The following is a 26,174-nucleotide window of genomic DNA, read 5'->3' as shown; positions in this document are numbered from 1 at the left end:
CAGATCAAAGACCAGTGTGATTACAAAATGAGAGGACCATGGTGGCCAATATAAGCCCCATATTGACTGTTATCAAGACAGAAGCTCAGCTTGAAGGCAGCATTTTACATCAAAACACTTTCTCAATATCAAGTTAATGTTGAAGGAATGACACTGAGGCAAGATATTATTATATAATTGCAAGCAACACAATATTAATTAAGCAAGAAATCATGACTGGAACTTAGTTCCTATAAAGGGTCCCTTATTTGGCCTCTCTTGGGCCACTCTGGAATAGTCAGGGGAATTTTCTGTCTTTTTGTTAGTAAAAGTTACATATTAAATAATGTGATTGGTATCACTAAATATTAGCTAATATGAGCATTGACAAATGCACAGTATGTTTTTACATGTAAGCAAGGTTATAATTTCTACACCATAGCTATTGTAATTTTTTTAAAGAATAAAATTACAGTGTAATACCACTAACTCTAATTTTATTAGCTTTGATCAAAAAGAGAAACAAAATTCTTGAAAAAGAATATGTGAGTAGGTGGGAGAATTTATTTAAAAGCTGGAAAATATCTTGAGTTAAACTAATTTAGTGCTTTGACTTTTTACATGAAAAAATAGAGGCCCAAAGGAGAGAAGGCTACTGTGGTATTTCTTGCTAAATTATGTCACTGTCAATCAAGGGAAAATGCTCCTTTCTCTGAGTCTATTGGAGTGGGCTGTAACTCCCTCCCTACTATCAATGGCAAAACCTAACAACTAGTTTTCATTGAGGAGATGGAAATGTGCTTTCCGATTTTCTGCAGCAAAAACCATACTTACTTTGACAATATTTCAGAGAAATGTGTTTTTAAAAATGTTTATTGCTATCAGCAGTTTATTGTTATAGACCTGGCTCTTTTCTTTATTACCCCTTTGTTTTGCATAAATGGAGGGTGTTGGGAGATTTGCTCCCCCAAAACAGCCACATCTAAAGGAAATAGAGAATGAGTATCCTGGAGGTGATAGACCCTATCAGCATGTAGAAGGTAATGCTTTCTTCTGAGCTGAAATTTCCAAAAAGTCAGTTCTCTGTTAGGTCAGTAAAAAAGAGAAGAAATGAGCTAACTCCAGAATTTTGGTTGCTGGGAGGTGTAGGATCCCAAAACAAGAGGGGAAGTAGTGAAGGTCATGAAAACTGTTGGTCTTGTGCCTTTCAGGTCAGTACTGACACTGACTTGCTGCAACCCTAAAATTTGCCATCACCACACTATCTTCACATTTCCACATTATATTAAAATAGTTTATGCAAGATGAACTACCAAAGTTTGGATTGCACAAAAAACATATGTGCAAAGCAAATTTGAAAATGAAAGCCAGGGCTGGAACCAGAGTGAGGCAGGGATAGATTCGGAGAGAAGGGCATTGAGGCAAGCATCAAAAATTCAATAATCTAGAAAAATTATTTTTAATGAATATTTTAAAATTGAAAATTAATGCAAAAATCCATGAAGAACATTTCAAAATTGGTATCAGTGGTTTTTTTTTTTTGTTTTTTTTTTCCACTTTGCCTCAGGCTCCAATATGATTTGGCATGGCTCTGATGGAAGATCTGGAAAATCGATGGAAGATCTGGAAGATCAATGGAAGTCAGAGGGAAATTAAATAATTATTTCTATTCAGAGCACTGAATATGATGGAAGTAGTATTATAGAAGGTGAATATTTACAAATCTAAATCGAAGATGGAAGTGAAATCCCTGCTTATAGACCAGCTTCAAGTCCACCACTCTCTTGCTTTTAATCATCCCAAACTATGGATCAGTGGTCATATATTGTGCAATACATTTTCTTTCACATGGTTCTTGATAGCATCATGGATTGTTAATTACTTTGAATTGAGTTAATCAGCATTAGAGGGGCTAAAAAAGACTTTCAAGACAACAGGATTTTTACGATTCAGAAAATGGCAATGAGTTTCATGGGAAAATATATCCAGAGAAATTGTATTAAGAACAGGCCCACCTTGTTTGTAGGAAGATTTCACAATTAATTTAATAAAATTAATGTAGATACTATGGAATGAGATATGAAGAGATAACATCAAGGAATTAATAATTCAAAATCTTAATATAAATTAACAAACTGTTGTTTCCATCAATTAGCAACCCAAGGTGGTATATTCTGTTTTAAAACATAGAGAAGTACACAAATAAATTTAAAACTTACTACTTGGGAGAAAATTTATTTAAATTACTTAATCATATGTAAAAAAAGTAAACTTAATTTTAAATTCAATGTAATCATTATATCAAAACAAAAATGGCATAAGATTATATCTTTAATACCTACCCACTTACTATCTGCAGTATAACTGCACTGGCTAATTTGATAAATTGAACAAAAGATGCAGATTTTATTTTATTTTTTATTTATTTATTTTATTTTTATTTTTATTTATTTATTTATTTATTTATTTATTTTTGCAGATTTTAAGTATTAACCCAACTGACATGAAAATTTGATTAGACATATGTAGGAAATACATATGGATAGAATATGGATGTTTAAAAATCTACCTTTTTCCCTCACACTAATATTAAAGGTGAGGAATATAAAATCAAGAGAGGTTTGATCACTCAGCTTGCTACCAAAAGATTCTGGCTTATTAGGAGACAGTAGATATTTATACACAGTAATGTCTACATTTACAGTAATTAAGACTTTGCAAAGATGTTAATAATTAGAAGGGGAAAAAATCTTATATAGCACATGTTCAAGAAGCAGAAGAACCAGCAAAGTGAGAATATTTCATCTTGGAGTAGAAAAAGGAAGGCAGAAAGGAAACAGAGAAGTGAATATAAATCCTAACTTCTAAACAAGTATTTCCTCAGAGTCTGTTAAAAAGTCCAGGAAAGCTGGGCATGGTGGCTCACGTCTACAATCTCAGCACTTTGGGAGGCCAAGGCAGGTGGATCATGAAGTCAAGAGTTTGAGACAGGGCCTGGCCAATATGATGAAACCTCATCTCTACTAAAAAAAAAAAAATACAAAAATTATCCAGGTGTGGTGGTGCATGCCTGTAGTCCCAGCCACTCGGGAGGCTGAGACTGAAGAATCGCTTGAAGCAGGGAGGCAGAGGTTGCAGTGAGCCGAGATTTCACCATTGCACTCCAGCCTGGGTGACAGAGCAAGACTCCATCTCAAAATAAAAAATAAAATAAAATAAAATAAATAAATAAAATAAGTCCAAGAAAGCACATATTCTAATGAAGATGTCCTAGATCAACACCAGAAAATCAGACAAAGATGAGTTGAAGGGAACTTTAAATTTTGACCTATCTGAATTTCTCTGCCTATATGTTAGTAATTCATAGAACCTAGCTGGAAACTATTTTCTTCCTTGTCATGTTATTAAACAGTATTCTTTGAGATTTAGAGGGGTGACAGTTTTCCTACATCTAAACATGAATCTACATTTCAAGAAGAGTAAACCATGTGCATAATATCACAGAAAAAGGGTAAAGATTATTTTTAACTTGTCAAATTTCCATTAAGGAGACAATACATATTTATATTGCCCATCTCATTCAAAGACATGTACTAGCAGATACATGGGAACAGATTATTTGCATATTATATTTTGATGACTGCTAGAGAGATGCTCTTGCTTTCATATTTCCCTTTTATCAGCCTATAGTAGTATCTAAAATGGTTTTTAAATCATGCTAGTATGTTTGTTTGGTGATTAAAGATATTTAATAAAGCAACTAAAATTACTCACTAAGTTGAGTGGTGGGTGTTTGCTTTATTCTTAACTTTTCTAGATTACATATTTTTTATATGGATCAAGAATTTTATACTCAAAAGAGTTATATAAAATTAAAATTCTAGGGAAATTACTTAACATAATCGATAAAATTATTTATGCCACAGTTGCTAGAATAAGTACATTACATGCTAAATTTTGAGTTATTTGGAAATGTCTAATGCTAAAAACAAAATCTAATGGACTGGGAGAAGAATGTAATGAAGGGAAAAAGAGAAGTGAAGAAACGAGCTTCATGTTTAGAAAGAGGTGTGTCTTTGATCCTATCCAAAGTGTGTTAGCTGTTGTTTAGAATTAGAAGAAACTAATTTTAACTAACAAATATGCAAGTATCCAGTATATCCTGAGCCCTTGCTATTGTGAAAAAGAGAGAAAGCAGCATCATGTAGACTAGGGATTCTCAAACTGCGATACAATATGATTACATGGGGAGTTTTGAAAATGCCCTTTAGAGTTTCTGATTCTGTAGGTCTGAAGTGGGGAGTGAACGACCGTATTTCTAGCAAGTTGCCAGATGCTGTGGCTGCTGAGGGCCAGGGAACAACAATTCGAGAAGTAATGGCATAGAGTGTAGAGTATATAAAACTTAACTTACAGCAGTTTATATTGTGGAGAAAAGACAGGACATAAACAGAAAAGGTTAAATATACAAATCAGAAGATGTTAAGTGTTAAATAAATAGCACAGACAGTGAAAACTAGAAATAGTGAGATGAAGAATAAATTACTGTGGGTTTGGATATTTACCTCTTAGTTCTTGAAGAATAAATTAAGTGGGCAGAGAAAATTCCAGAAAGTTACTGGAAATAAGTAGGATATCTTATACAAAAGTTAGGTATAGTGACATAAGGTATACTTGGGAGATGAAAAGTTCCCTTTGTCTGGAGCAAAGGGTTTGTTTAAGAAAACAGTAATTCCCACTGGGGAAGTTTTATTGGAGGCTGATACTAGAAGGTCTACAGAGAAATTTGAATAAAAAGTAAACTTTATCCACCAGACAGTACGGAAGCTCTAAGACCTGAAAAGTGTCGCTACAGAGCTCTTTATTACAATGATCTGTAAGGGTAGTTTTCCAGCCAGGCTCCAGTGAATTCACTATTACATAAATCATAACCAAAGTCCTGTCCTTTGGAAGACCATCCATCACTTTCAGGAAAGAGGCATTTTTAATATCAGCAAATTAAACACAAATGGACATTAAAAACTCCAACAGATGATTAATCAATAAAGGTGGAAGCAGAGGACCTTATTAGTTAGCTAGAGATTAGCTGGTGTAGCTCAAGTGCTAGCTATAAAACTTGAAAATTAAAAATGATAGCATGTGCTGGGAGTGATGGGGAGCAGCTCAAAGAGATGTAAAATGTGTGACCTTCCAGAAGCTCAAATTGAACACAATACTGAAGCTATAACCTGGCTCCTTAAATTCTCTTTTGAATTAGCTTGCTTCTAAAGGTTTTCTGCATGAGAAACTTGCCGTGTTGGAAGTTGTATTAGAAAGTTCTTTTCTGAGGGATCAGAATAATTCTAGGCAATAACTTTTTATGGTCATAGTTCTCAAAAACTGCAGCAACCTATCTTCCTTTCTGGGAAAAACCAGAGGTTTAGAAATCAGAAGCCACTTTCTTTCCCAGAAAATCATTAGCAAAAGTGGCCTTTGGTTCCCCTCCTTCTAAGCCCATTTGCTCAGGATTGCATGAATCTTTTCACCCTAGATAAAGACAGAATAATTGTAATACATAGAGACATAAATAAGAAATTCTTTTATTGAAGTAAGGGAGAATAAAGTTATCTTGGTCTTAGAGAAAAATGGAGAAAACATAATTGTCAGCCTGGGTAGGACAGAATAGGATTTTTTTTTTTTTTTTTTTTTTTTTGCAAAGACATAATGGTTACAATAACAATAGCTACAATCATAACCACAACCACAATACCTAGCGCTTATGTGGATGTTACAGGTACTGTTTTCAGGATTTTATTTACATGAATTCATCGGAAGCCTATTCATTAATTCATTGGAAGGCCACCATACAATCATCCCCACTTGACAGAGAAGAAAACCAAGATTCAGAGATGCTGAGTGATATGCCCATGATCGCAACATTACTGAAGGAATGGACCAGTATGTAAATGCTGGTATCAAGATCTCAAATCTTTTCTCTTAAGCACATGCTATACAAAACAAACCCAGCTTCAGAGGAATGAACAGCCACATCAATATTTGGGATGAAATAGAGAAACAGGATGGCAACATCTGGCCTATGCTCCGAAGAAAACCTCCATGCTGTTGGCACATGATTTTAAGGAAAGAAGGAGATGAACTTTTATGATTTTCTATTTTGGTTCTAGGTAAATTATATATAGCAAATTTATGTGTAACAGATAATCAGAAAAATAAGTACTAACAAGATCAGTCTTGATGCTTCGGTAATTGCAATTTCCTTGTCATTTGTCTCTCTTTGCCTTTCTGAAGGTGTGGGCTCGGGCTAATTCTATGACTCTAGCATCCAGAATGATGGTTGAAAATCTATAGAACTCAATACATCTATACTGCATATTAAATGAATGAATGATCCAGTTCAAAACTCCTTAATAGAGTGTGATTTCCTACATTATAATGATCTATCTATAAACAAGTTTTTACTGATTCCCCTTTCATTTAGAATACATAAATGTAACTTTGCATTTTAATCTTTATATATATATATATATATATATATATACACACATACATACGTACATATACCTCCTCCTCACCTTAGCTATCAGTCTTTTTATTAATACAATAAAAATAATAACTTCAGACATTTATCTAATACCAACTATATGGATGACACCTATTTATATGGATTGTTACATGTAATCTTTATATCTTCTCTACAAGTTCTGTTTCAAAAAGTCTTAAACTCAATGGGAGTATAAGCATCAGAAGATCATAAACACTTGTACTTTGTCTTTCTACAATATCAAGAGCCATGTGTGCTCTCTTTTGCTGCATAACATTAAAAAAACAATCTTACAAGGCTTTTTCTTTACTTTTTGACAAATATGCAGAGAACAATACATTCAATTGATGACAAAACCATTTTTGGCTTAGGCCAACAATACTCTCCTATCAATCATTAAATGCTTTTGGCATTCCTTTTAAAACATATCTAGAGACTTATCACTTCTCATCTCCACTGCTACAACCCTGAATCTTACAAACCACTGGCAAGACTAGTATTCTTATTTTCCATAGTTTAGAGATAAATATATTGAGGCTTCATAAGTTTAGGCAACTTTATTTCCTTTATTCACTAGATACATGGGAGAATAAAACAGACATTCTAGTGCTGGAGAAGGCCAACAATAACTAGTAACATAATCAGTTATTACATTGGAAAGTGATAGGTGCTGTAGAAAGAAAAAAGTGGCCCAGAGAAAGGGAGATGCGGATGTGGTAGGGAGATGCGGATGTGGTAGGGAGATGCGGGTGTGGTAGGGAGATGCGGGTGTGGTAGGGAGATGCGGGTGTGGTAGGGAGATGCGGGTGTGGTAGGGAGATGCGGGTGTGGTAGGGAGATGCGGATGTGGTAGGGAGATGCGGATGTGGTAGGGAGATGCGGATGTGGTAGGAAGGTGAGGTTTTCAATAGAATAGGCTGGTGCGGACAGGTCCGTTGACATGACAATAGGAAAGAGGTGTTTAGAAAAGCTAGAGTAAGCCCAGCAGATATATGGAGAAAAGTGTTCCAGGCAGAGGGAAAAGCCAGCACAAAGACCCTAAAAGGGAAGTGAGCCTGTCTGGCGTATTTTAGGAACAGCATGGAAGCTGATGTCATTGAATTAGAGAGAGCAAGAGGGAGGTTAGTAGGACATGCGATCACAGAAGTGACATCGGCTGTTAAAAGTTTTGTGAGTGAAACAAGAGCCAGGGTAGAGTTTTAAGCACAGTAATGACAAAATCTGACTTGTAGCTTAAAAAATTCCTGTCTAGTATTTCCCCCTTTTTTTTCAAGTTGAAGGACTCCATTTATGTTTTAAATCCTTTTAATTTATATTAAGGGAAATAAACCAGCAATGACATCTCTCACTTTTTGTTTATTTTGGAATGTATGTTTTTCTTAACATTTGAATGATAAAATGAATAAATATAGAATTTTTAGTTGGCAAAAAAAAAAAAGACCACTCTAGCTGCTGTGTTAATAAATTGTAGGAGACAATTGAAACATGAAGAAGGGTTGGTGCAAAACTATAGATACAGGCAAAAGAAGATGGTAAATTCGAATTCAATTCACAACTGAGTTTTGAAAAAAAGGACAGCTCTGGATATACAAAGAAGACAAAACCAAGGAAATTACTTTTGAATTGGCTGTGGAAGTATAAAGAAAAGAGAGGAATAAGGCATCAGGCCAAAGTTTTGGGCCTGTGCGATTGGAAAGATGGGAGTTGTTCTCAATTTATATGAGGGAGACTGAGGGTAAACAAGTTTGGAAAGATCAGTGGTTTAGTTTGGAGGGAATTTTAGCCTTCATTTCCAGGCTTCAAAATTCCCAGAACCTCTCCCAATCACTGCCTCCTCCCTCCCCTGAAAGGAGAGTACCTAGACATATGGTGATGTCTTCCTTGTGTGCATCTGTATGTGCATGTATTCACACATAGATATATGCACATACACACATATATATATTTCATCTATGTATAATTAATGTGTGTGTGTATATACACACATATATATATATATATATATATATATATATATAAATTCTAACACAATTGATTCACTCAGAGAATGAACATGTAGACGTTTAATTGAGGACTATTAGGAATAATGCCACTGTAAACATTCTGACCATGTCTCTTTTGTTCATACATAGGAATTTCTATTGAGTTTATATAACTAGGAATAGAATTGCTAAATCACATGATCAGTTTACACATTTCTTCATCTTAATACAGAGTGTCAAATTATTTTTTATGGTATGTATGAATTCATACTTGCATTATGCCCTACCACTTGGTTAGCATTGTAGTCTTTTAAAATTTTTGTCATTTTAATTATGTCTAATTATCTTGATATAAATTTAGATATAAATGTAATCTAGATATAAATTTAGTTTAATACAAAGATATAAAGGTATATAAATTATACTGAACCCATGTGACTAGATGAAATACACTAGGAAATTAAAATGAGAAGAAGCTGTGTACACTGCAACATTAAGAGATCCAGAAGAAGAGGAAGAACCAGCAAAGTCACTTGACTTATTAGTGGGAGAACTGAATTTCAGTGCATGCCTGTCCCTCTTCAAAGTCCATGCTGTTTCAAATAGTCTGTTGGTGCATAATCAGTTCTTTTTAATTCAGCATTTATGTATTTATTTATTCATTTATTTATTATTTTTCTTTATGGAGACAGAGTCTCTCTTTGTTGCCCAGGCTGATGTGTAGTGGTGTGATCTTGGCTCACTGCAACCTTCGCCTCCTGGGTTTAAGAGATTCTCATGCCTCAGCTTCCCAAGTAGCTGAAACTACAGGCATGTACCACCACACTCAGCTAATTTTTGTATTTTTAGTAGAGACGGGGTTTTGCCATGTTGGCCAGGCTGATCTCAAACTCCTGGCCTCAAGTGAGTGCTGGGATTATAGGCGTGAGCCACCGTACCCAGCCCTTAACTCAGCATTTATATCTTACTTGTTTATGACTATCTGCCATATTTTGATGGACAAACATCCTGTCATCTATTTGTGTTTCTGAGCATTCTAAACATTGGGGGTGGGCTTCTTCATCTTAAAATCCACTGTCACCAAAGACTGTTAATGCTGGCCTGAGTCTAGGTTTTTCACAAGCCACACCCCTGCCCTATACTCACGCACATGCCATTTCTCTCTTGGTACCAGTTTCTTTCTCTATTATTCATGACTCTATTGTGAAATTTTAAAATATTGCATAGTTTTATTTTACTACATATGCCTGGTGTCTTGCTCTCTGCATTCCTCAAAGATGAAAGAAGGGTATTATGTTTATAATTATTTTTGAAGATTTACTCCCATAGGTATCGTAAAAAAAGACAACACGAAAATCTATTTCCTACTTTTCATGAATTTGAGACTAAGACATGAAAATTACATATAAAGAGATAACAAATTAAATACAAATTCAAAATTTAAATACCATCTTAAGACCGTAAGCCAGATGCTCAAAGAACCCGTGTAATTGTAAATAGTTATTGGAAGGAATAATAATCAGAAAGATTTTTTTTTTTCTTTTTTGGGTCATCCAGCCCAAAATGTCACAGAAAGAATGTTAAGTCTTATAAAGAAGAGAGAAGATGTTAGACTAGAGTAAATGGGGAGGACGTTAAGGAGCAAGAGGTACTTGTGCAGAATCTGAAAGGACAGATCAAATTAACAAATCAAGGGAAAGAAGGAGAGAGCTTATTTTAAAATTATTTTGTGAATAATACAGGGAAGAAGCCCTAAGAATTTGGAGGAACAAAAAGTAAAGTAGTTTATCTAGAAGATAGAGGACAGTGATGGAAGAACATGTCTGGGTCTATTTGAATTCTGAAAGGATGGTGTTGGAATAAAGTAACATATCTTAGTTGTTCAAGGAGGAGAATAATCAAAATGGTATTTCAGGACAATCAAACTGACAGCGGTGTGAAGAGCAGGCAAGAGTGGGATATGGGGGTTTAAAAGATGATAGACGAAATCCCACTACTGTGTATGTATCTAATGAAAAGGGAATCAGTATATTAAAAGGATCCCTACAACCCTATGTTTATTGCACCACTATGCACAATAACTGAGATATGGCATACACCTGAATGCCCATCAACAGATGAATGGAAAAAGGAAATGTCATATGCATACACGATGGAATGCTCTTCAGACATGAAATACGAATGAAATCCTGTCATTTGCCACAACGTGGATGAGCCTGGAGGACATTACGTTAAGTAAAATAAATTAGGCATAGAAAGATAAATACCAAAAGTTCTCACTCGTAAGTGAAATCTAAAAAAGTTGATATAATAGAAGTAGAACTGTGGTCATTAGAGGCTGGGAAGAGCAGCGGGGGGGAGGATGGGGAGAGTTTGGTTAACAAATACAAAATCACAGCTAGATGGGAGGAATGAGTTCTGGTGTTCTACCGTGCTATATAATAAATGTGGTCAGCTACAATTTATAGTGTAGTTTCAAAAAGTTAGAGAGGATTTTAATGTTCACAGCAAAAAGAAGTAATAAATGTTCGAGGTGATAGATATCCTAATTACCATTATTTGATCATTACACATTGTATACACCTATCAAAATAGCACATAAATACATATGATCATTACTTGTCAACTAAAACTGAAAGGGGGAAAAAAAAAGATGCTGAGGTATTCCAGATTTCTGTTGCTCAGAATTTGCCCAAATAAAATCCCTAATGTTTCCCACCTATTTCAATCCTAAGATAATGATGTCAGAATAAAGTAAGATATATTTTTTAAACAGCAAATAAAAAATAAATATAACAGGCAGGAACCAATTAGCTAAAGGTTTTACAATTTCAAGTAAAAGATGTGCCCTTTTCCTACTAAATAAAGAGCCTGATTTCTTCAATTAAACAAAAATCGTATGCATGTAGCTTATTATTAGATTTTCCTGCAACCATTAAATATGACTTTTTCCCTTTAAATATTCAGTGTTGTTACTAAGGAGAATGCAAGATAAGTCATATAACTCAAAATTTATTAAAACAATACACATATTGGAAAACTTAATTTCAGTTCAGATTCAAGCAGAGTCATGCTCTGTTAAAAGTCATAGCCCTTCTAATCGGGCCCTGTGTAGCAATCGGGCATTGTAGCAAGCAATTGTCCTCCAATCCTTTCTCGAATAGGCTGTGCTCTCTCTCTCTCTCTCTCTCTCTCTCTCTCTCTCTCTCTCTCTCTGTGTGTGTGTGTGTGTGTGTGTGGTATGGGTCAATTAGAATGAATAAAGGGATTGTTTACTAAGGTAACTAGTAAACCACTATTATTACTGTCACCGAAATTACCACTCAAGAGACCAAAGCTGAAACTAATCAATACCAGGATTTAGAGAGCAAGAACAGGAACAGAGCAGGTGCATACAAAATGGCAGATTTATAATATTCAACCCAAATTGTGTTTTCCTAGGACTTATCTGAAAGATGTGCCACTACCCTTCCCTGTGTTACAGAGGTAACTGCCTTAGGTGGAGGCACGAAAGGAAGGAGGGAGGAACATAAAAAAGGAAGGAAGGAAGAAAAGAGGGAAGGAGGGAGGGAGGGAAAGCAGGGAGGGAGGGAGGGAGGAAGGGAGGGAGGGAGAAAGGAAGGAAGGAAGAGTTTTAATGAAGGTGTAACACTGGGCGCTATAATCTATGGTTTTTGTTTAATATTTTCCAATGTCACCTACCCAGAAATTCTCTGAGGATATTTTAATTAAAGCCCTTAACGGGGAAAATGAAGACTCAAAGAGCTTAAGAGATCTGTGCAAAGTCAAGTGTTGTCAAAGGTAAATAATTAAAAACAACGCTATCCATTTATGTTATAAACATTGTCCTATAGTTTGTGCCAGATTTTGTCATTAATATTCTGAGTATGAACCATTATAGTAGTTATTATTGTCATCCCCATTTTACAGATGAGAAAACACAAATATGGATTTCCTGGGTTACTCAAACCTCCAGTTCACATCATTCTGTCATCACTTTTATGGTGGGGCTTCATTGTACAGAATGAAAGTTGATCAAAAGAATGCAAGGTGGGGAGCACAGTGAACGAACAGTGGTTAAGAGCTGTTCACTGGCAGTGACTGAGTTCTGCGTAGTCGTCACCTCTGGGTTCCTGAGTGAAATACTTACCTTCTTCAAACCTTACTGTTCTCATCTATAAATGAGGGATATTAACCACACCTACAGCGCTGGGTTTAGTGAGATTTGATAAATAAATGTATTTAGTGCATTTTGAACAGGGTCAGGCATATGCAAAACTCAAAAGTGTTGGCTTTTATTTTGACATTCTTTGAAGGAAGAAATTGAAAGAGTTATAGTTTGGACAAAATAAAAAATATTCCTCTTTTGTGAGTTCTACAGATGTATGAACAGAGACACAAACTTGATTGTTCATTTTAAAGCATATTAAGAGGAACTGTGAACTGGTCAAGTGTCTAAGGACTTCTGATTCATTCAGTAAGTGACTACCCAAATATTGACTTTCATATATACAAGAAATCTTCTGATAAAGGACTTCCCTTATCTACCACCACCACCACTTCTCTAACTACAATAGTTAAAAATCTTTGTTTGGTGTTCCATTGTAAGACCACAGATTGTCTACACAATTTCATTTCAGTTCATTTAAAGATTTTTTTTTCCTGTGAGTGCAAATCTCATTTTTGCTCTGATTTCCCTTTCAATGCAACATCTTCAGGGGGTACCCAACTCTCCACTTCCACTTCAGCTTTACATCCTTCACAAACGCTTTAGGGAGAATCAGGCACATGTTTCTATCTGCCCAATGCACTTGGCAGTGGCAGAATGCCGATGTGCTTGGAGTGTGTGGGGATCTGAACTACCAACATTCTCATGCTGATGCTGTGCTGTTAGCTGAAGTAGAATTATAGTAGGCAGAAAGGGCAGAAATGTCTGGCACAGTGGCTAGCAGTGGCACTTAGCTGGTCCTTGCTGACCAAACGGGAAGGACAGATGGCAGTGTTTGGTCAGGGTCACCAGAAAGCTGGTATTTATAAGCAAAGCCCAAGCGATTGAGTTGACATCATTGACAGGCTTTGCAAATAGCCAAATTCATTGATAAGAGTACACCTTGCACATGTGTAAGCAGTGCAGAGGACTACCGTCTGTCAGTGTGTACAGTTACAATTCCACCACACCGCAAATGCATACACACATACACACACACACACACACACACACACACACACACACACAGAGAGAGAGAGAGAGAGAGAGAAATAATCAGTCATAGGCAACAGCTTGATCTCCTGTGAGATTTTATGCTGGGTTTGGGAGGCAGTATGGCCTATTGGAAAAATTCGTGCTCCAGAAAATCAGGAGACTCTAGTCTCAATGCTACCGATGAACAGCTGAGCAGTATATGGTAGGTCAACTTAACTTTCTAAGCCATAGTTCTCGTTGCTTCCAAAATACCTCCCATACATCTCTATCATTGTCTCACAAGTCTGTTTATACATCTTGTTTGTTACCCTGGTGGACAGGGCAGAGGCTGTGTCTAATTCTTGGCAATATCTGTGGGCTTTTCATAGGTCTAGGCACGTGTGTGCACATGCACACACACACACAGACAGACACACAGACACACACACACACACAGAGACTTTTTTAAGTTTCTATCAATTACTCCAAAATGTATATATTTAAAGAAAATATGCTTCCCTAAGGAGATCACCACCTAATTTCAAAAATCTACGTGGTTTATTCAGCACTGTTTATTTTCTTTGTTAGCATGATCCCAGTTTCAATAAATTCCTATAATTACCGGGTTACTTGGTTTCCTCATTGAGGGAATTGTCACCTTCTCTCTATGAGATTGAGGACCCCAAGGGTCTCTGAGTGGACAAGAACAAACCAGTCTTTGGCGCCTCCACGCTAAAATGTTTAGTCAGAGCTCCTCCTGCTACCCACTACCCCATCTAACAAGGATAGCACTCTCTGTTGTTTGTGTAGAAAATTAAAAATATTAAAATATTTTCATATAGATGATTATGTTTGATATTTAAAATACATCTATGAAAATGCAGCTGAAGTTAGAACTCAGGTTCACTGTATCATGTCTACAAACAATAAAACAAAAACTTTCAGGTGAGAAAATAAAAAGAATGTAAACATTGAACATAGACATCCATCTGTAGGCACCTTAGGTTCGTCATTTAATATCTATGTGCCTCGGGCCATATTACGTGTGTGTGTTTTGGTTTTTTTTGTGTGTGTGTATGTACCTCAGTTCTCTCATTTATAAAATGCAAACAGTAATGCCTTCCTCACAAGATGAAGGCAGGGCGAGGAGTATAGGAAGGCAGTGGAATGTGATAGACCATCAATCAGCAGAGCGCCAAAGTGAATGTGTAAACCTAAAGAGCCCAGCAGCACGTGGACTCGTTCAGGAATCATTACATGCTCATTCATCTCCAGTCATAGATGGGGCAGACATATCACATAGTATTCACGTAGAGAGTTGTAGTAACACTTTTTCATCAATTTGAAATCTACAGAGTGCATATAATCTTAGAGATGTTGTCAATCAGAGACTTTTGCCTGAATTCTGCTTCCAATCATTACTTGAGTGAGTAGATACCAAATTACTCTTATGCTGAGCCTTATTTAAAACTCTTGGCTAATACTTCCTAACAGTATTTCAGTGAGTGATGGTCCGAAGTATAACTAAGGTGGTAACAATTAAGGGTGAAAACAGAAGGCCCTGGAATCTTAAAATCTTTTTACTTTCCCCTTGTTTATTTATTTTCTTTTGTCTTACATTCCATGAAGCTAGGATAGCGCATGGCATGATGTGACAATTTTTCAGCTTTGTCAGACTCAAAGTTCTGCTAATGAGGTAAAACACAGAGGCTCTGGGACATGAATGATGCACTTCATTGTTTGCCTTGATTTAATTCATCAGGTAAAGGCTCAGCTTCCTACATGATTTCCTAATTCACCGAGGTGGAAGGAGTTGTGTGCAGCTTTCTGTTTATCTCAGAAATATTGTTATTGCTTTCTCTTTATAAAATCCTGCTACACAAAACTGAATTTACAGAGGTGACAAATTGCAAATGGCCATAGGAGAGAATATGTTTGTTTATTTTACAAATGAGCCTTCTCTTTACAAAGAAGTCACAGTGGATACTTTCTGATACATTCTGAGTTCCCTAACCCTTTTTGTGCTTTCAGTTTTTGTTGTGTAACTTTGTCACAGTTTACTAAGTTATCTATTGAACAAATCTCAAAAGATATTCTTTCAACTATCTCTTAAAGACACTAAGTTATCAAGATCCTCCCATTAAAAATTATAAGCCCCTACATCCCTTTTTGCCATTGTACTCACTATTTATGTCCAATTCTCTTCCTCGGTTCTCCCCGTACTTTTCCTTTTCAGCATCAAAAAATCCTCCTCATCTTTTAAGACACAATTTAAATACCATCTCTGCTGTGATTTCTTCTCAACTTTCACATCTCTTATAGCCATCCCTTATCCTGAGTTTCCAAAGCTCTTACATTGGAAGCCTAATATAAAGTTATTGTTTTGCATGACATATTACAGCAAATTTTCCACCACGACATGGTACACTCCCAGAGGTCAGGAATCATCTGAAATCATAGTTATGAATAACACCTTCTCCCTTCTCAGTGACTTGCATAGTGTTTCATACATATTTCACATTGAAGATGTATGTTAAGACAACACTTTACCAAGTAATTCCAAGATGTGTCCTATTGACCAGAGAAGGACACATAGTTCTCATCTGACATTTGGAACTTTTATCTGCTTTTCCCACACAATTTGATAGAAAAACAATGCAACGTTAGAAAGCCTGCATTAATGTACAGTCCTTGCTTTCTGACTTTCCTACTTCTGTCACTCTTACGCAAATCTCTTGATATTTCTGTGCTCAGATACCGCTCTTACTTGCTTTCTTATTTTTATTATCAAATAAGATCAGAATACAGAATAGGTAAAATGTTATTTTTACCCCAATTTTATGCAATAATATTTTATTTTGCCACATATGATCATTACGAATCTTATATTCTTTAAATCTTAAAATATAATCATTATGTTAAGTGTATGCCTGTATACAAATATCTCCTGTGCTCCGTAAATATACATATACCTACTATGTACCCATAAAAATAAAAAAAAAAATCAATAAAATAAAAATCTACTAACTTAGCATAAATCTCAAATGCAGATATGTCCCGAAATACCCGGAAAATAAGATATTGTTATTATAGAATAAAATCTGTTGAATAATTTGATTCTGAACTTGGAGAAATAGGTGGGACACCAAGGAAACAACATTTAATCATACTCTGTCATTAAGGAACAGCCTTGCTGTTTCAAAATACAGTGACAAAGTCAATATTTAAAACTGTTATAAGGACTCCATAAAACTTTAAAATTGTAACCATGAGATTATTTTTAGTTTCATTTTTGGAGGGTGGGTGGGTGGTGGGCAGTGGAACAAAATGAGTCAGACAGCTAAAAGAAGGTGACTGACATACTGAAATTTATTGGATAATTGCTCTTTTTTGTTGTTTCCTTTGTTTTGAGTTGTAATCACAGTTTGTACATATAAGTTTCTATTCTACTGTCGTTTAGTGTTATTTCACTGAATGTGTGTGTGTGTGTGTGTGTGTATACACATATATATGTGTTGTTTCTTAAGTTGTTTTCCTCATCATGAGTCTTAACTTCATTATTTTAAAAATAAACTTTATTGTATATATTTAAGGTATACAATATGATGTTGTGGAATACATATAGATACTAAAATCTTTACTATAGGAAAACAAATTAGCATATCCATCATTTCACATAGTCACTTTTTATGGAGGGTGGTAGCTACAGCAGCTAAAATCTACTAATTTATGCAGCGCTATAAATAATAGCCAAGATTTGAAAGCAACCTAAGTATCCATCAACAGAAGAATTAATAAAGGAAATGTGGTATATACACAATGGAATGTTATTCAGCCTTAAAAAAGACTGAGATCTAGTCACTTGCAACAGCATGGATGGAAATGGAGATCATTGTGTTAAGTGAAATAAGCCAGACACAGAAAGACAAACTTTGCATGTTCTCATTCATTTGTGGAAGTTAAAAATTAAAACATTTTAATTAATGGAGATGTAGAATGTTGGTTACCAGAGGCTGGGAAGGGTAGTAGGAAGAGGGAGTGGAGATGGTTAATCACTACAAAATTATGGTTAGATGGGAGTGAATAAGATCTAACATTTGATAGAGCAACAGGGAGATTATTGTCACCAATAAGTTATTGTACATTTTAAAATAACCAAAAAAATATAATGGAATATTGGTAACAAATAAATGATGAATGCTTGAGGTGATGGATACGCCATACCCTGATGTGATTATTATACACTGTATGTCTGTATCCAAATATCTCATACTCCTACTATGAACCCATAAAAATAAAAAAAGTAAAATCTACTAGTTTAAACAAACCCCAAATAAAATATTATTACCTATAGTCCTCATCCTATACATTAGATCTCTATATGTGTTACTCCTACACACCTGCTACTTTGTATACATACCCTTTACTTTGTATGGTGCAGTTTTGATTCAGCTTACATTGTGTAAAAATTGGAGAGTGATGGAAAAGCTGTTTCAATGATGTCAGAAGGGCTGCATTCTTGATCTGACTCTGCCACTGATTTATAAATGGCCTGTGCAGGTCTCTTCAACTCTCAAAGCCTCAGTTTGGCCATTGTCCAAATAACGCTTGTGTATCCCTGTTTTCCCTATAATTAGTAACCCTCTTGAACAATATTACGTATAAAAATTTAAATATAAATATTTGTTTTATATTTATACAGAAGTATTATGCATAGTGTTCAATTAGGTTAAAGGTTAAAGCGGCATAGATGCATAAATGAAAGTGATAGTTTAGATGGTTAAGATCTCTTCTAATTATAACATTTGAGATCTAGGAAATGCGTTGCCAATAGATCTATTTTCTTCTAATAATGAGTGATGCAACTCTTTGTTCTTCTCAAAGCATTAAACATAATGTAGTAGAGTCAGATAAAACATCACAGAACTCTAAAATATTACCCCACGACCAGGCACAAGTTATTTTTTGGACTTCTGTTTTTCCCTCTGTGAAATGGAATACCGACTCTGACTGTGGTGAGGACTGAGTATAAGCATAAAGTACATGTAGCCCATACCTGTCATGTAATGACGGCCTCATAAATGTTTATGTTCTCCATCTTTTCTCTCTATAGCAGCTAGTAATAGGACTGTGCATAATACATGTTCAGGAAACTTTATTGATTACTTGTGGTTTAAAATTTATCACATACAGTACATTTATTAACTGACATATTTTAAATATTGTGGGAATTCTTATTTCAGTAAAGTTGCAAACTCTTTCAAAAGTTTCTGTTCAAAAAAATATATTTTAGGAAAACATGGATGGAAACATTTCTCAGGCCAGGCACCATGACTCATGCTTATAATCCCAGCACTTTGCAGGGGCTGAGGCAGGAGCATTGTTTGAGGCCAGAAGTTCAAGGCCAACCTGGGCAATATGGTGATAACCCATCTCTACAAAAAGAAAAGGTAAAAAAAAATTAAATATTAATACGCATAGAAATCTTTAAGATTTTAAAAATTATAGTCACCGTAAATTTAGTTTGTAATCCATGTTTAAGGCTGACTTGGACCTGACTCTCAAAATTGGAAACAGATGATCGCTTCATGCATCTTCTTTAGTTTCTTTAGAAGAGCAGATCTCTCCTGGAAATCTCTTCACACAACCTATGGTAATGGGGTTGTACAATCCCTTCATATACCTCTGTTGATCTAAGTCTTCAACATGAAAAGTAGCTTTTAAAATACATATTTTAGAGCCATGATCATGCCACTGCATGCAAGCCTGGGCTTTAATAAGGCAAAATAAACCATGCATATTTTTAGTTGATTGAAAGCAAATATTTTAACCTTCAATAGAAGGTTAGTATTGAGAATCAGTGCTTGAATGTTTATGTACTTACATAATAACATCAGATAAGTCACAGGAGAAATGTCCAAGGACCAGATGGTTTTATCACTGTGATTTCAAACACTTAGTCATAAGGACAGCATTTTTCAGGTGTGAAATTGTAGTATGAGAAATATTCTCTGGTGTAGTAGCCAAGGTTGCCATTTATATATAATCAATACAACTGAGCTATTTACACTCTTTATCCTTAACTTTCTCTGAGAATGAGGTGGTAATTCTTGTCTTTTCATCTCACTGGAAAAGTTTTGTTCAAGTACTTAATTTTGAGCTGACTTCTGTTGTACAATGCGAAGATGAGAGCAAGCCAGACCACTCTGTGGGTCACGTGTCATGTTGAAAATCCATTGTCATTGGAACAGTAACAGTGATCGGTCAGCACAAATAATACTGGGGAGAGATCAATGTAGAACACAAAATATCACTGCTATAATATCAGCAATATCACAAGAAAAGTGTGTTGCTGAAGGCTATTCCTGTCCAACATCTCTTCTTCCAGGTTTCATTTCCATGGAATAAGATGAAATAGGCTAAAAGCCAGTCACTCTATCCCCACAACCCCCAACCTCCTGGTGATAAAGCAAATAGCCAGCAAACAAAAGCAATACAGAGGCACATTATTGGGACTATTTCAGCATCTCCCTGACCTCACAGGCTACTGGTAGCATTTTCTGTGGATTGGCCTTTTGCCTGTCTTTTTTAGATCTGTTTTCCTCTCTTCTTTGGTATTTTATTCTCACATTGTTTATTTCTTTCTTCCTCACTGTATCTAACTGGATTCTTGTAAAGTATAACTTTATTTTATAGAGATTACATTGTCTTTATCCTTCCTCCCTTCCCTCCCTCCTCTCCTAAATCCTCTCCCATTTTGATTCCTTTCTTCTCAAACCATTATGTTAGAAGGAGAAGGCTTTTTAAAAATTCCTCATTCATACACAATTACAAAGTTTTTCATTTCACATTTTCCCCTCCCCAGGAGAGATGCATAATTTATTTTTACTTTGATAAGCATTGTGCTACTGACCACATTTGGATATATCTATTTCTTTTATTTTTATGATATTTTTGTAGGGGGGAGGAGAAGGGGTGGGGGTGATGAATGTTGTGTTTTTGGCTATCTTAGCCTTTGCTAAAGATAAAGATTTTATTAAAGTCAAAATCTCCTCATCTTACTTCACTGTTCAGTTTTCTTATCCCTTGTGAACCCACCACCAAAGTTGTTAGCTTTATAATTTCTTCTGCCAAAAATGTTGTCTTCAGCTGTCAACGTTTTTGTCAACACTAAAACTATTGAATTGCTTTGATACTTTTTTCCATATTAACTATAATATTTCTTCTGCCTTTTAGCATCCCCAAAGATATATTTCCAGTGGAGATATTTAGTATTTATATAAAAAGCTATATTTATGGATTTTCTAGTGATAGCCATAGCTCTGGGCTGTCTAACATTTGATCAGCCTCAAAAACTACTACGTACATATTTTTTTAAAAATTTGTTATATTTGGCCTTTTAGACTCCTCAAGAATCCCAACAACTGACACTTCTGTTCTTTAGGTACCAAAACAAATTTACTATTCTTCATCTTTATTATCACCTCATCTTCATTTACTTGTGCAGCTTTCTCCTTTAATTAACCACAAAGTTTAGCTTGATCACCCTGCACAAGACTCACAATGAATATGATTCCATAAATCACTGCCACTTTCAAAAGCCAACTTTCCTTCTGGTATTCAAAGTCCACACATACTATGTCAGACTACAGACGAGGAAAAATAACCTCCTAATGACAGAAACAAACAGCAATTAGCATTGATCGTCCTGAGTATATGTCTGTGTTTATAACTGTGTGTTTAATTGAATATTTATAGCACTTCTATAAATATTTTTGAGAACAGGAGCACATTTTTCTCATACCATGAAAATTTCATACATATTTTTTATTATTAAAAAAGACCTATACACTAAGAGCAAATATCACCCAGCATGAAATCAAAGAAAACAATTATCCTCTTAAAGTTCTGTGGATCATTGCTGACTGACTGCTTTCTCCTGACTCATCAACATCGGTTTAACAGTTCTGACAATTCCGAGCATCCTGCCAGACCGATACTCTGTATTTAACTGCCTAGTTCACCTCCAACAGCGTCAGCAATATCATTTTTCTTTCACTCCATAGAGTTGTCTCTATAGAGGTCTGTCCTTCCCCAGAATTTGGTGTGAAAACTTACCGCTTTTACCAACTCCCCCTGATCCCAGCATTACCACCTTGTACTCTCTGGACCCGCCTGATGCGCTGCCTGGGGAGCAGCTGGCTTCATTTTCTATCTCCATCTTACCCGAGGGACTGGAGGAAAAAAAAAGAAGGAAAAAGTCACCCGTGTCAGGTGCTTGCTTGAATATTAAGCAACTCTAAAACTGTGTCAAAGCAAAGGTTTTAGTACGAGGTAAGAACCATCAGCGTAGGGCTGGCTGCTGGTCCTCCGCTCGAGCGGGTCTCATAGCAACCACTTCAATTGCTTCCAATAAAAATCTGCTTTTGCATCTCCCCCCCTCCTTCCTTCTGATTCTTCACTCTTTCACGTCTCCCACAATCTCCCTCTCTCTCTCTCTCTCCTTTCTCTCTCCCTCTGTCTCATTTTTATTTCCTCCCTCCTCTGATTCTTTCTCCATTTCCCTTCCTCACTCTCTGTCTCTCCTTTCTCTTTCCTGCCTACCTCCTGCAGTCACAGTTATTAGTGGCACACACACATTCAACCTCTTTTCAGGCTGAGCTGCTAGAATGGAATGAATCTGAGACCTCACAGGAGTTGCTATGTCTCACAGGATGACTTCTGTAGGTACAACTTCAAAGATACTATTTTCTTTTGATCAAAGTCAATTAATTAATAAGGATTTCTTCTGCTTATATTCTTGCATTTTATCACTCTTCTCTTGCAGCTTTCATTCTGGGAAAATGGAAAAGCAAAACAAAAACAAAACAGAATAGTAACTCAGGGCTCATAAGGATGAGTTTTCAGTGTTACTGAATTAACACTCAGCTAATAGGAATTTTTCAGCTCATTGACAGTTGCAGGTTTAACATGAGGGGAGGTAATTGAATTAGATCATTGTCATGTTTGGACAAGGCTCATGCTTGTTTACATTAAGTTATTAGAAACAGCCTAAATCAGAAGGACATCATCAAGCATGAAAGAGATAATTGATAAACATTTTACTCACAATTACAGTGATATAAAAGATCGTAGAAGAATATTTTTAAATGTCCAAACTATTATTCCCTGTTTGAATTCTTATAAAGCTTTGCAGCCTTTGTTTTTCTCGAAAGAACTTCTAAACTACAGACGTGTTATGTTTTCAGTAATTCCTAATTGTCATAATAAGACCCTGTCTTTCAATCAACATGATGATGTTTACATGTTTATCGTCTGTTTTCTAAGGCTTTAATCATTATTAGATGCAGACAAGTGTTTGGTGTGCATAAGCTTGTCCTTCTATCTAGATGCTAAGATCCTCTTGGAAAGGAACTATATTTAACCCATTTCCTGTGGCTCTACAGTGTGTGCACGGAGTAGGCACTCAATATGAACTTGCTGGTTTCTGGAGAGGCTTCAAATTGTTATGGCCAAGAGCATAGGCTCTGGAGCCAGATTGCTTGTGTTCAAATCTGGAATTGGCCACTTACCAGGAATATGACCTTGGGCAAATTCCTTTACCTCTCTGTGCCTCAGTTTCTTTATCAGTAAATAGTTAATTAAAATCCTACTTTGTTAACCCATTAAGTGAGCTAATAGTTACATAGTGCTTAACACTGTCTGACCAGTGATAACTCCCACACAGGTATGTGATATTATGATTACATTATTTTGAGTCTGTGCTGCCGACAGTCTACTGTTTATAAACACTCATCTGAGAAAAGAAGACTACCTTTTCATGTGTTTATTGGCCATCTGTATATCTTCTTTGCCAAAGTATCTGTTCAAGTCTTTTGCTTATTTTTATACTTAGGTGTTTATTTCCTTATTGAGTTTTGAGAATTCTTTATATATTCCAGATGTAAGTCATTTATCATATAAATATTCTGTAAATATTTTCCTCTAGCATGTGATTTTTCTTAAAAGTATCTTTCAGATATCAGGAGTTTTAAATTTTGATGGGGTCCAATTTGTATTTTTTTCTTTTACAGACCATCCATCAGGTTTTAAATGAAAATTTGCCCAATTATTCTATTCCCACTTTTCTATGTTTTTTATTCTTTGTGCATTCATTCATTGCCATAGGTCAATTTATCACCTTTCTATAGGTAACTGCCAAGTTTAATTCTGGACCCAATTTTTTCTTTGAGCTGCAAAAATGATGCTAACTGTGTCTCGGATGTCTCCATCAAAACCCTAATTATATCTTCACCCCGTATGTCCAGAAGTACATCACCCTCATCCCCCAAAAATAGTCAACAGTTTTCTCTGCCTTTGTAGGGGGCATTAACACCCTCCAGGTCCTAATTTTAGCATTATCTTTTCTGTATTTGACCTCCATAACTGAAGTAGCTCTTTAAATTTTTCTCCCTGAATACAAGTTCTCTGTCCTCTGTTCCTTTTCACAGTCCTCAATTCATCCTCTACACTGACATCAGAGAAGTCCACCTAAAGTGTCAACTTGACAGACCTTGTACACATATTTATATATCGAATGCCTAAAAATTCAACCCAGTAACTCAGGATGGCACATAGGGACACCAAGTATTCATTTCAGTCTCGTATTCTAATGTGGTCCTCACCCTTTTCCTACAATAGAGTTAAACAAAGTGGGCTACCTGCCTTTCTTCCAATATAACTATCATTTCCATGATTGACTCTAATAAAGAACTAGGGCTATAATTATCCTATAATAATTTAATTGAAGCTTTATTCCTCAATGAAGTGGTACATATAAACAATATCATTTAGCTTCAAGGTCTGGGTTTTTTGTTTGTTTGTTTGTTTGTTTCTAGCTGTATTGCTGAAATTCCTATGACCTTGAGCAAATCATGTGCTTTTCTAGCTATTCCACCATCTGTTACTCTGTTTTCCATGTCAGCCATTCTGATTTGGTGAGGAAACACAGAAATTGTCATGCCAGCTGTGCCCTTGGTTCTGTTCTTTTTTTTACCATACTATTTTAATGTTGATTAAGAGAAAAGAATACATAGAAATGTTCCTTCATGATAAATAAGTGAGTGTCTTTCCAAATATTAACAGACACTGTGAGATGTGAAAAAGGCATATAGGTAGTGAATTGCCTTTGTTCGCTATTATTAATGTATCTGTCCATATACCTCCTATAAGAATTAGTAGGATTTTTTTTTCCCTATTTACATGGAAAAAAACAAAAACACGAAGTGCAGGGAGACTTTCCTAGATATGAAGCCCTCTTTATCTGTTTCTTCTTTGACATTTGAAGGCACTCCACCGTAGATCCTTCTTCTGCAGTACTAAGGGCCAGAAAACCTTCTGATTGATAATGGAAGAATTTTGAAGCATTCTGGGGCTACTGTTTTTCAGTTTTATTCAGTGACTTTTGTGAGTTTGCATTTCTCCTCCCTTGCCTTGACCAGTATACCCAAAATTCTCTGTTGTGTGTTTCTTGTGTTTATGTGTGTTGGCCAGGGGTTGGCATATCTTCTAGCTGTATAAATGACGATTGAATAGAGTTCTTAAGTAATCAAAATCATTTTCTAACAGATAGCTTTGCACTCGGGAAAATTATCAAATGATAAGAGTTTGCAAACACTTCCTCTAACCTTCCCTGGCAGTTGCCATTTTTTTTGGATGGCACATCATATTCTTCGAGTGGTAAATTCCATTACATTAAGACGCAGGTATTCAGTGTTCATTCAGAGCCAGTCAACTCCCTAAGCAGGGCCCAGATACACTCCACCTTGCCTCTATGGGCTACGCTGCTCACCATTCGTCTTTCTCAGAGGAAAAAAGGTGAAGCTAATTTAACAAGCAATTCCCTCAAAAGCAATGTATTTGTTTTATTTATATTGATACAGTTCTAAACTCCTTTCAAAACTGCTAAGGCATCCAGTTACTCTGATAGAGTATAGGGGAGAAGTTTGGACATTCAAGAGTTATTTTCTCACGTTTCCGGTTACTGGTACGTGCTTTCTCATGCTATTGTCTGCAAAGCCACTTTTCCTTTCATTTGAATTTGCTGTATTTTTTACAACGACTTATTTACACTTTAGTCCACCTTACTAAAAAGTTGTGACCTCGTCTGTATGTGACCTCGTCTGTATTCAACTTTACCTCTCTAGGATGTTTCAGTGTCAAAAACACATTTTTAACAAAATGACTTTTAAAGGCCTAATTAGTTTTGATTTGTAATTCTTGAACCAGGAATCATCCAGTCCACAAAATAGACAATAGCTACACTGGGCATAGTAGTCTAGTCACTTTCTATAAAACTGATTGACCAAACACAAGAAAATAGAGTAGAGCAAAAGCATATTGAATAATATCATGTTCTTCAGGTTGCTTTTACCAGATAAAACAGAGGGGATTTTCTTATCATGCTGGATTAGGTTAACTGAACCCCTTTTGACGGGTTGAAGTGAATCTC

General features: G+C 35.7%; 1 protein-coding gene across 1 annotated transcript in view; it reads right to left on the bottom strand.

The window, feature by feature from the left end:
* Positions 1-22,116, bottom strand: part of RIT2 (Ras like without CAAX 2) — a 373,167-nt gene extending 351,051 nt beyond the window's left edge. Inside the window, exon 1 of the mRNA XM_032245261.1 lies at positions 21,803-22,116. Coding sequence (XP_032101152.1) covers positions 21,803-21,905 — 103 coding nt within the window. The 5' untranslated portion in view covers positions 21,906-22,116. The remainder of the gene's footprint in view (positions 1-21,802) is intronic.
* Between the last annotated feature and the right edge of the window lie 4,058 nt (positions 22,117-26,174).

Source organism: Sapajus apella, unplaced genomic scaffold (assembly GCF_009761245.1).
Source record: "Sapajus apella isolate SASKATOON/1434 unplaced genomic scaffold, GSC_monkey_1.0 scaffold57, whole genome shotgun sequence".
Lineage (NCBI taxonomy): Eukaryota > Metazoa > Chordata > Mammalia > Primates > Cebidae > Sapajus > Sapajus apella.
The sequence above is the reverse complement of the archived record's forward strand: the minus strand, read 5'-3'. Positions and strand labels throughout refer to the sequence as shown.